Source organism: Diceros bicornis, chromosome 14 (genome assembly GCF_020826845.1).
Source record: "Diceros bicornis minor isolate mBicDic1 chromosome 14, mDicBic1.mat.cur, whole genome shotgun sequence".
NCBI lineage: Eukaryota > Metazoa > Chordata > Mammalia > Perissodactyla > Rhinocerotidae > Diceros > Diceros bicornis.
This window is the reverse complement of record NC_080753.1, coordinates 11213417-11226078: the sequence shown is the minus strand read 5'-3', so window position 1 is coordinate 11226078 and position 12662 is coordinate 11213417. Positions and strand designations below refer to the sequence as shown.

Genomic DNA, 12662 nt, shown 5'->3' with positions numbered 1-12662 from the left:
GTATTAAATGAGTTTCAGTTCTACCTTGAGAACATCCTAACCTGACATCCTGAATATATTTGTCATGTCTGCCTCATATATTTTTTTTAATCTGAAAGTAAAAATGTAAAGATAATATGCTATCCTACTCACAGTCCTGAGGGAGGGAATGCCAAATAAAATTCACAAGGCATTTTACAAATAAAAATTCCATATGCATTCCACTGAATAAAAATACCAAGAACAGGACTTGGAAGTTGGTAAAAGTTATCCTCAAACATAACTGCTAATGCTCTAGATCGGTGGTATTGGCACCAGGCTCCATAGAACTCTACACATTCCTCAGTGCCCCCTGAGATGCCAAAAGGAAGAGGGGGCCAAATAGTGAGGGATTCTGGACTCTTTCCAGCTTAAACCAGACCTGCTTTACACTATGCTGTTTTAGATGCTTAGTTTTTGCCTAAGATTTCATTCTTACAAGTGACTGTTGATAGAATTAAAACCATATTCAAATAAAATCAATAAAGTTAACACTTTTACTAGAGTACATAAATGGTCATTTTGCACAAAGTTCTCAATCTTATTAATTTCATTTTACTTACCTTAGAACCTGGTGTTCCAGGCTGACCCGGTGAGCCAACACTTCCCATCAAACCCTACATTTTTAAGTGGGAAGTTCAAGAATAATTTAGAGAAGAATACTAAAAATATTAAATCCATTTCCAAGTTACATAGTTTCATAATAACCAATCCACTAAAATATAATGCAATATATGGGAAATTTCCCCCTATACATCCAAATAAAAGATAATAAAGCAAAGAATCTAACTTTGCAAGATGGCACGAAGGCCAGCAAAGCCCTTATAACCAGGTTTCTCAAATAACCTACAAAGGGAATAAATTACTGGAGTGCTAGTAAAAAATAAATGTAAAGAAAAGTTTATTTTTTCTACCCTCTTCATTTTCTTCCTTTTGTCATGATAGCTAAGAATTAGGTTTCTTCATAGATGTTACCTGGGTCAACATTTATTACAATTTCTGTTTTCTTGAACAATATTTTGAAGTAGCTACAATCTTATGAATTCTACGAACATAATAATCTCTCTTCAAGTTACAAAATGGCCATATTTGTAACTAACCATATGCTTCAAAATAAGACAACAATAACTACTCCAGCAAGAAGGAGCTGATTTAATTTAGATTCTTCTTTAAATACCATTATGTATATTAAAAACACTTGCTTTCTCTTAACCAGGGCAAAGGAAATGTGATGAGCAAAAAAATATTCAATTAATATCACCAGAAAACATAATCTCAGTATAGTCATATTGAAAATACCATGTTATCACTACTCTGTTTTGCTGTCAATTTAGGGTGTTATTACAACTATAAAATGTAAAATATACTAGTTCATAGCATAGTGTATAAAATATTAGAAACTTTAAATATAGGTATTCTTCAATTTCAATGAAGTTCTATTCAACACCCTCATTTTCTCCATTTTTAACTTAGATATTGACAAATATCCAAGTTTATCATTTCAGTGAACAAATAATTTGGTGGTGACGGTGGAGGTGGAGGAAGAGTATTCCATTTTAAAAGGAAGATTCTTCTCTTAAATCTCTCCAAAAGTTGAATTCATATTTAACAAACAATATTTTTTCTATTTACTCTGACATGCAAAAATTCACCAAATGTTTCACCAAGCACTGAGTAAAATATGTTTTAACTTACATAATTAAATGAATAGTCATAAACTGTCAAACATGAAAGTGATGTTTTACTTAAGGAAAGAGCTATTACAGGCAATTTTATTTATAGATTAAAGTCAACATCACTTCTGTTAATAAACTTAGACATTTTTATGGAATATTGCACACACATGATAGGATTTTCATAATTTCTAATATCAAACTCATATGTCCCTTCCACTCCCCAAACTTCCAAAATAATTTGTTCACTAATTTAGGATCTTCCCATACTACTTGTTCTGAATGTATTCTCCCTCATTAGTGTAATAAATTTGTAATTTTTTTAAAAAATAAAAAAATGGACATTCATTAAGTTTTAGACTTTTTTATGGTACTTAGAATTTTTAATGAACAGCTAGAATGTTTGTTTGCTGGTTTATCTACAGTAAGGGTTCTTGATCTTTAGGTGGCCAACATTTTGAGGATCTGAAGAAATCTTGACTCCTCTAGAAAAATGGACATAAACATATTTTTTTATACAAATGGATGGAATTCGTAGACCCAAAAGATCTCATGGCTAGATCTCCTCAGTTTTGTAATCTCCAGAATAAGGACTCCTGGTATGTAGCAACAATGTTTCAAACACTCTCCTAATAATGACATTAACATACAGGTATCCCCGGAGCTCCTTTTTTTCCTAGTGGTCCTGGATGCCCAGTTTCTCCCTAAAAATCAAATACAGATCAATTTTAAAATAATAATAAATTATCAATTCATTTCCAGGAATTTCCTACTAAAGCATTATGGAATAAAAAGTCAATACCAACCAGCCCAATCTGTCTGCCTTTGCTTCCCCTACTGTGAGACAGGGGCCATGCAAGGGGGAAAACTCAGGAGTCTAACTCCTTAAACACTGGGCCCAGGGTCTGTGGAATTACTATTTCAAATCTTTTCATTAGGAAATCAGGAGTGACACTTGCCATTCTTTCAAAGGAAGACCTAACAGTTCACGCAGAGTTGGTGAGGTGAGACCATAGGGGAAAAAAATCAAGACAAAATGTTCTTATGTATCACAGAGTTTAAGAGCTATGATAGTAAACACAAATTAATAAAGAAAAATTAGGGCACAGAACAACAGCACTTAGATTTCAACTTCTAGGACTGTGGCTGACTAGGTGCTCCAAGGGACTCTCTGAATCCAGAACCAAAAACACTGGAAAGAACATCCTTTGCAAGAGAGTGCTAGTCTTATAGGAAGTAGGGGAGATCTTCAAAGACCCCTCATTTTAATAAAATATACTCTGGGTTGGGGCTATAATTATGAGGATTTGGAACTGTGCAGAAACCTTCGCAGAGGTAGAGATGCAGGAGCCAAGAGGGCTGGAGTGTCTGAGGGTACATGCTCAGCTCTTAGGAAACTGAACTTTGGGCCAGCCATGGGAAGAGGGCAGGAATCTTCAATACATATGGTGACCTAGGACTCGCAAAGGGGGCTGAGATAGTACCCATGGCTATCAGCAGGAGGAAGCTCTCCATGCCCCAACTGGGCTGATAGGACTCCCACCAACTGAGATGAAGCAATGGGCTCCCCATCAACAAGAAAGAAAGAGGAGGCAGCAAGTCACAAGACTGAGAGGCAACAGGAATATCAACGAACTACAGATATTGAAATTGTTGGAAATGGAATTTGGAACTATATATGAAATCTTTACAAATTAAAGAACGGAATCATGAAAGACTATTAGGACTGAAAATAGAACACGAGACTATCAAGAATAAAAAGATGTTATTAAAAATTTGAAATTCTAGAAATGAAAAATATGACTTTTTAATTTAAAAAAATCAACCGATGGTTTAAACAGCAGATTAGGCAGAGTAAAGAAAAAATAAGGACACTGGAAAATACACCCAAAAAATTTAACCAGATGTAAGATAGAATTAAGGATACAAAAATAAGAAGCTATTTACAGATAGAGAGGACAAAATTGAAGGAATAAAATATATCTAACTAAAATTCCAGACAGAGTGTATAGAGAGGATGGAATAGAGGTAATATGCAGCTAATGGCTGACGTCTTCCAGAGTTAATGGAAATAATTCTACAGAGCCAAGAAGCAAACTCAACCCTCACCGGGATGGACAAAGAGAAATCCATATCTAGATACATCACAGTGAGTTTTAAGAACACTAAAAATGAATAAATTATCTTAAAAGAATCCAAAGAGAAGGGACAGATCACTTACAAAAGCATAATTAAAATGACAGCAGATTTTTCATGGTTAACAATGGAAGCCAGGAGACAATAGAAGAAAATTCTCAAGATGTCACGAGAAAATAATCATCAACCTTGAGTTGTATATCCTAAAAAATTCTCTCTCAAAAACAAGACCAAAATAAAGACATTTATAATTAAATAAAAACTGAAAGTTTATTACCAAGAAATCTGTACTAAAGGAACTTCTGAAGATACAGTTCAGGAAGCAGTAAAATTATCCCAAAAAGGATGGTCTAAGAGCACAAGATGGAAAAAAAGCCAAGTAAAATGGAAAGGTGCATGTAAATCCAAATATTATCTGTATGAAACAACAACAAAACGAAAAACTAATTCATAAGGTCAAAATAATAGCTTCTGAAATTATATTATAGTTAAACAGTTAACTGTTGCCATGAATGTGGTAGAAACATATTCCACGTGAAGACGATGCATCGACCACCCTGCCCTTTTAATAAGCAGCTCCAGGCCCAAATCTTTCCATTTTTGTTAATACTCACCTTTTGTCCCATTAATCCTTGGTTTCCAGGAAATCCTGGAATTCCCTAAAAATAAATAAAATAGATTTTTAATTAAAAAATTTGTAGACTATATCATTAAAGAAGAATCAATCATAATTAGATTTTTAACTTATGAATAACGCATAATTTCAAACTTATGTCATCCATATTACAGTATAACGGTGCTACTTAAAATAATCCAATCTTGGAGAAGAGAAAATCTAGGAGATTCGCTATTATGTAAATATCTACTGATATTTAAAGTTTTAAATAAAGGCTTTCAAAAAGGGAAGCTATGAAGATATTAACCTTGGTTCTTTCAGACCAACATAAGTGATAAAATAAGAAAGATACTTTGTTTGAACACATTCCTATATTACTTGTAATAAATAATGCAAGAAAAACTGTCAAATGACAGGAATCCAGATTCAGCACAATAGTTCCAAAGTTCCTCACAGTCTCACAACCTTAATTAAAAACTGATAAAAGTAAATAATTTCCTCCAAACCAGGCCTTGAAACAGCCAAGTTGAGACACCTAACTACTTGTGTAAAAGATGGTAATCTTTCTCCTAGTGATTCCCTTGCTGATAAAATCATGAAGAATATGCAGAACACAGTTTACGGAGAGACAAAGAAACACAGAGAACTCTTTCACATGGCTCAACCCAAATTGACAAGTTCTCTAGCAAAATTCAGAGAAAATTAATGTTAATTCTATAAATTTGAGAATAGTGTTAGCACATTTACTGATGGGAAAGCAGTTCTATCGTCAGCCATTCAATATACTGACCAAAATGATCATTTATCACGCAAAACAAAAAGGGATGGTACTAATCAACTTTTATTTCCTATGTATTTTTCTTAGCTGCTTTCTTGATGACACCTCAGTTGAAACAATTATGTATATGTATATGTATATGTATATGTATATGTATATGTATATGTATATGTATATGTATATGTATATTGACTCTGGCAGAAAAGCGAATTTGAAAGACAAGGAAATTGGGGCCCATCAGTATTACTCTGAAGGCTCTCTGCATCACCAGGGCTTTCAAAGAATAGCAGTACTGGTAAATCAGGGCGGGTGGTAGAGATGCCACTATCGATAAGATCAAATATCTTCTATTCCAGGGAAAGTCTGCCATTATTTTGATTTTCACATCTTGAGTTTATTAATACAACACTGATCAATGTGTTAGCCACAATTATAGTGCAAGACACAAGCACACAGTTCTAGTTTTAAAATCCAAACTTGAATCATAAATTGGAAATCAATTTGATTTTATTCAGCTCAGTTCAGTTTGCCACAGTGCTACGCCCTTTGCAGAGAACAAAAGCTGTATGTGAGCAATGACTATCAATAAGGATCACGGTCTAGTTGAAAACACAAGCCTTTATAAACATACTAACTAGAGAATAATATAAAACAATATAAATTTTTAAAGTAACATTATAAAACATGAGCACAGGATACCCTATAAACACTCTAAAACATAAAGCAAAAGTAAAATCATTGAGTTATGAGTATAAAGAAAACAGAGTGATACAAATTGTATCCTTCTAAGGCAGGAAGTGCATATTCTCAATGCTATCAATTAAGATCAATAGTGTTCAAAATAAAGGCCTCCATTTCAATACACCATGATTTGGTATGAAACCACTCATAACCTCCTCCCAGTCACACACACACACACACACACACACTCACGATAAGTTTAGATTAAGTTCTAAATTTAAATAAAATCTGTCTGTAAAATCTCATCAGGTGCGAGGTGGCCATACATTGTTCTATGCTGAAACTGGTGCAGCTGTGTCAGTGCAGTGTCCCTTGGCCCCAAGAATCCCTACAGGGGTCATGTAATTGCCCACGATACTGTCAGACTGGAGAAGCTGAATTTCTTGCTGCACAGAGTCCTTTCTTGCTTAGGGTTACATCACTATTCAAGTCCCTACGCCCTTACACAATCTATGATGTTAGTAGGAATCAGTTACAGATAGCCTGACTCTACTCCCGTTTCTGAGGACAATCTCAGTGTCAGCAGTGCTACCTCCTGACTCGGGAGAAAACCGGAGTTATGCCCAGGCATTCCTGAGCTGTACCCTGGCCTCCACCTACCCAGAGTCCGTGAGAGCCGCCACAGCTCACAACCTGGATCTGATCTGACACCCTTTTTTCTGAGTAACTGTAATATTGAGCTTGGTCCATATAAGAAATAGTCACAAATCTTACATTATTTCAACATATCAGATATTGAGAGTATTTTGGAGAGATTCCAGATTAGAGGAAAAACGATTCCTTTTCCTATTGTCTGTCCTCTTAAATTAGTAAAAAATTAAAATACATTTCATAGATATGAAAGGAAATCGTAATATCTTCCATGTCCAATAATACCAAGAATTATTAAATACTTACTTTATAAATACCAAGCAAAAATATATAAAACTATATAATATTTAAAAACAAAATGTGAAACTGATTTATAAAAGCAATTCTTGGCAAAACTAATATAACACCATGAGCACACATGGAATAAAAGACTGTGGAGAGAGAGGTTAACCAGCAGAACTGAAATCACTCAGAGCTATATTAGCTAATAAAATTCTCCTAGATAATATTTTCCTGGGCTCCCAATACGTTTATTGAAATTGACTGAATTTTGCCAATTTTACATTAGCAGAAATAGCATTCAAAACCATTTGCAAGTTACCAGTTTGTTGATCCAAAAGTATTTAGTAACAATTACTTCATAAGCAATATTTTTCCAAGCAAACTATTTTATATTTCACTTTCGGCCTGTGGTTTGGGTTCAGGCAACTGTGAAAATGTATACGTAAAGGCAGAAATGAGTATTTTATTTGGTAAGAGTAAATGGACATATTTCCTCCCCTTCTGTGATTTCAGTTTGGGTTTGAGGAAGAGCAGAAAGTCAATTGGAAAATCCTGCATAATGTTGTGGTGAAAGAATGTTGACATAAAAAATATTCTAGAAGCTTCTCTGTAACCATTAAACCATTGCTGTGTAACAAAAAAGTCGTTCAGAATAGAAATACATAATTTAGAATAAAGGGTTTGGCCCCTATTTCCTAGAGACCACTGTATAATGAAGGAAATGTGTCCATGATTCATTACTTAGAAAAAGCAAAATATCACATTATACTTTCCCACATGCAATGAATGCACATACATTACCCCTGAAATTAGAGCATCTTGGATCAAATCTGCTTTTAAGTAGTGTCATATTTCAACGTACTAAAAACAGATCTAATTCGTTAATGGTATTTTTAAGTCAAAATTTTCAAGCTTTCTACATAGTGGTAGAGATACTTCATGTCACACAGTTATCAAAATATTAGAAGCATATTGTGTTTTTTTCTATTGTATCAAGAAGTGATTTGTTCATTCATAAAGAGTTAATGAAGGAAAAACATTTATGAAAATATCATTCTTACTAGTTACAAAGGTTACAGTGATTATTAATAAAGAGCATAGTGGAAGAAGTAAGAAGCAGTTCAAAGTTTAGATGCTGGAGTCAGCCAGCCTATTATCTAGAGGCGAATTGACTCCAGGCCAGTTATTTAAACTGTGAAATCTCAGCATCCCCATTTCATAAGTGGGGAAAATAGCAGAACCTACCTCACTGAGTTGGTACATTGTATCAATTAACTCTTACAAGTGCTTACCTCAATGCTGGCACTATAATGAACAAATATCCATGACTGTCTTTTCATAGCTCCTTCCTGCCCTTTGAAAGCTGTGAAGTAGATGAAGCCAATTGTCTTCCATGACTCAAAATTTGTCCTCTTTCTCCGTTTTGAGGATGTCTTTTTTTCTTGTCTTTCCACCTTGCATTTCTCTATGCTCATTCCCCAAGTTTCTGTTGTATCCAAGATGACGCTGGCAGTCTAAGACTTCCCACTAGGGGGAGCCAATAAGTTGGCATCACCCCTCATTCATTACCTTGGCTTTTTCATGTTTGGCTGACTTGGATTATAGAAAACTATAATGACTTCCGCTTTTTAAACATTTTAAATATATTTCATCACTATCTTTTGACAAAGATATGACCAAACCTTCAAATATATTTGCAGTTGAACCCCACAATGTTTTTCAATCCTTTTAAATTCCACCCTGACGGACAGATCATTACGAGCGATCTACAAAAGATTACTCTGTGGTAAGATAATTCTGAAGAGAAGTAACTCACAATTACAGCTGCCAGACCTACAAGAAACCAAAATACAAGTACTTGCAATAAACCCTTAATAAGTAAATTACCAGTTTTGCTACTCCGTTTAGGACTTGAATACATTTTTACTACTCCCTTTAATCTTTAAAGGGAATAAAAAGTAACCTAAGTAACATTGGATGAATTTTTCTCCCTAGCTTACAGACCAGGACCCACATGGGGCTGACCCAAATTTCCCAGAGATAAATCATTTCAATAGAAAATGCTTTGGTAAGTATTTTTGGGCTACTCATGTTTATATACAACAGAAAATGTCACCAGTTAGATATAATAAGTTACAGAAAGAGACTAAGGATATCACAGGAAGGAAAGGCTATCTGGGAGCCCTCTGCAAAGCTGCTTCATGTTACTGGCATTTCTTTTCAACACCTAAAGGTATTTCTACATTATTTTAAAGCCAAGAAGATATTTTAAACAATTCTACTGTTGTAAAAGTGTCATTTTCAGGACAAGAAAAAAAATACAAATGTTTAGCAAATTAAAATAGGATACCTGAAAACCCAAAGGAGGAGGAAAACAGGATTAAGAGACCCGGGGACGGTCTCTGCCCTGCCACATCAAGGAAAAGTCATGTCATCGCCCTGAATCCAAACATCCAGAAAAACAACCTGCCCCTTTCTATCAGTGAGTAAAGTGAGGTCATGCATGTGACATACATCAGTGAGTTTAAAGGAACATATACATATAGACATATGTAAACTGAAACCAATTCCATTTGAAGGAAAGTTCCACAATAGTACCAGAGTTGTTCTAAAATGAGCTCTGATCCTCTGAAAACCTAAAAAGTGAAGACCATACTTTTTGGGTACATGGAATGTCATTGTATAACTCAAAACAAATGGTGGTGAATTTCTTATTAAGGAGAAAACTGAAAATGAATTTTTCAAAGACCTTTATAGCTGACTGAGCTGCTGAGTAGAAGTTACACACCATTTTCCAGAGAAATATGAAAATTGTATTTTTTTTGAAATTTCATATATGACAGAAGTCACCAAAGAAAAATATTTTAAAACACCAAATCAAAGGTGAAGCTAGTTTGATGAAGAAAACAAATGAATGAAGTTTTTTAATCTTAGCTAATTTATTTGGTAAAAAGTAACCAAATATTTGAAAATTATATCTAATTTGTTATCTTCTGTGTCATCTTTTATTTATAACCTCATATTTTTAAAATATTATGTATATACATCTAAATCACTGTATTATTTATCATGTAACTTAGCCCATTGTGAATTTTGTTATGTTTGTATAATGTATTGCATCATTTTTCTTATTAAAACATAATGAGATGATAGACTAATAAGCATTCGCTAAAGGAAAAGATGTAAAGGAAATTACGTTAGTTTTCTATTGACCCATGACAAATTACCACACACTTAGTGGCTTAAAACAACACAAATGTATTATCTTATAGTTCTGTAGTTCAGAAGTCCAGCATGGGCCTCACTGGGCTTAATTCAAGGAACCGGCAAGGCTACAGTCCTTTCTGGAGTCTCTAGGGAAGAATCCATTTCCTGCTTATTCAGGATACTGGCAGAATTGAATTCCTCGCAGTTGTTGGACCAAGGTCTCTGTTTTCTTGCTGGCTGTAAGCTGAAGGCCACTCCCAGCTTCTAGAGGCCACCACATTCCTTAGCTCATGGCCCCCTCCTCCATCTTCAACACCAGCAAAGGCCAGTCAAGTCCTTCTCGAGTCAAATCTTTTTGACCCATTCCTCATCCATCTTCTTCCACTTTTAATTACTCGTGATTAGATTGGGTCCACCCAGATAATCCAGGATAATATTCCCATCTCAAAGTCATTAACCTTAATCACATCTGCAAAGTCTCTTTACCATGTAAAGTAACATATTCACAGGTTCTGGAGGTTGAGATGTGGATAACTTTTGAGGGGATGGAGAAGTCATTATTTTGCCTACCACAGAAATATTATCTAATATTAAAGGACAAGATAGCTTCTATGTTATTTAAACTTATCCAGGGCATTAAAAAAGATGGAGATCATCTAAATTCAAATTATGAGGACATCATAATCCTAATAACAAAACTAGTCAAGAATAATACCTAAAAAAAGAAATCTAGGGCCAGCCCTGGTGGCCTAGTGGTTAAGTTTGGCAGCCTCCGCTTCTGCAGCCAGGGTTCAGTTCCCAGGCACAGACCTACACCACTTGTCTGTCAGTGGCCATGCTGTCAGAATGGCTCACATACAAAAAAAAAAAGAGGAAGATTGGCAACAGATGTTAGCTCAGGCAATAGATTTAGCTCAGAGCAAATCTTCCTCAGCAAAAAAAAAAAGGTCTACAAGCTAATCTAATTTGTTAACACAAATGCAAATGGCTTTACTATAATGTTAGTAAATCAAATTTAGCAGTACATTAGAACAAAAGTACAGCATGATTAAATAGGGCTTATTTCAGAATGCAACGAGTGCTCAACATTGAGAAATCTATCCATATATGCTCATGTAAGTTACTATATTAATAGTTTAGAGGAGCAACAATATAAAATGATCTCAAAAGATACTAAAATGCATTCTGCAAAATTTATCATGTATTATTTATTTAAAACTCTTACTAATCTAGGACTAGAACTCTGTAAACCTAAATCTGAATCAATCGGAAACTAACCGTAAACAGCATATTTGGTGAAACACTAGACATTTCTGCTTAAAATCAGGAATAAAACATAGGCTTTATTTTTCAAGTAGTAATTCCACCTACTGGAATACATCCTTCCCCAAAAATATTGCAGGAATATATGTAACATCAATAGGAGAGGTTAGATGAAATACATTCGTGGTATAAATAAAATGAAATGAGATAGATTTTATATTTATTTACTTTTTTGCCAGGGGAGAGCATGAATGCAGTCCCCCACTGCCACAAATTATGCAGTCGAGTTTCCCACATTTGGGAAAATTGCAGGGGTCAGCACATTTGGAGTGCAACGGATAAGCCTCACCCTGCGAAAACCACCTTCGTGAGTGATCATGGTGTCTCCCCTGCCAGTTAAGTACATGTATTCTCTTGTATAACAAGAAATGGCAAAATATCCATAATATTGTGAAGTTAAATAAAGTTTCACTGGACATGACTTTTATTTTAAAAATGTATAGGTATTTTGTTTACGTATTTGTAAATGCAAAGAAAAAGTTTGGAAAGAATCTCATTGAATGAATAACAGTTATTATCTTGGGGGATGGGAATGGGATTTGGGTAAGTGAAGGCAAATTTTCAAATTTACAACACAACTTCTATATTTTTTGCCTATTTAAGAGAAGTTAAATAAAAATATATAATAATATAAATAATGAATAAAAATAATAGGTATAAATAAATAATAAAATAGAATTAAAATGTGCAATAAATAATAAATTAAAAGTTAGCCCTTGAATTTTTATATTCCAAAAAATTCTCAGAAAAAAAAATCTAAGATTTTTTTCCTCACATTTAACTTATCCGAGGAGCTATTGTTAAACACTGGTTTTTCAAAATAAAAAAGTAAAGATATTAATGATCATGGCTATCATTTGGTTGGACTAAAACCCCCTACAATAGCAAGAAAGAAGTACACTGCAAACTCAGAGATCACCACTGGAAGGATCTTATGATGACCTACTGCCGGGCCCTCAGAGAGTAACAGATGCGCTTGGTTTTCCTGACTTGGTAGGTTATTCTCACAGATAATTTTCCACATGTTGCCAAGGATACACTGTTAGACAAAGGCATCAATATTTCTTAGGGACGGACAATGCTGTGTTTAAGAAGCAATTTCTTTGATAAAAGAGCTAGAAATTTGGCATTTGACAAGATCAGCCTTACCTGGGAGCATTTCTCTCATTTTCCCACAGTAACAGAACTTTTCTAAAATAAAAATGGTAATACATCTGATCTAAAGATTGTTTTATTTTTAAATACTATTATGTCTTTTTTTTTTTTCTTTGCTGAGAAAGATTAGCCCTGAGCTAAC

At 34.3% G+C, this 12662-nt stretch overlaps 1 protein-coding gene and 1 non-coding gene across 2 annotated transcripts in view; both read right to left on the bottom strand.

Moving 5' to 3' along the window:
• COL21A1 (collagen type XXI alpha 1 chain) overlaps positions 1-12662 on the bottom strand; it is a 135659-nt gene that overhangs the window by 17130 nt on the left and 105867 nt on the right. Inside the window, exons 18-20 of the mRNA XM_058554129.1 lie at positions 4442-4486; positions 2342-2395; positions 582-635 (exon numbers count right to left, since the gene is read on the bottom strand). Of these exons, the coding sequence (XP_058410112.1) occupies positions 582-635; positions 2342-2395; positions 4442-4486 (153 nt within the window). The remainder of the gene's footprint in view (positions 1-581; positions 636-2341; positions 2396-4441; positions 4487-12662) is intronic.
• On the bottom strand, positions 11542-11709 carry LOC131414268 (U1 spliceosomal RNA). The gene has a single exon (XR_009222161.1). It is a non-coding gene; the product is annotated as a U1 spliceosomal RNA (small nuclear RNA).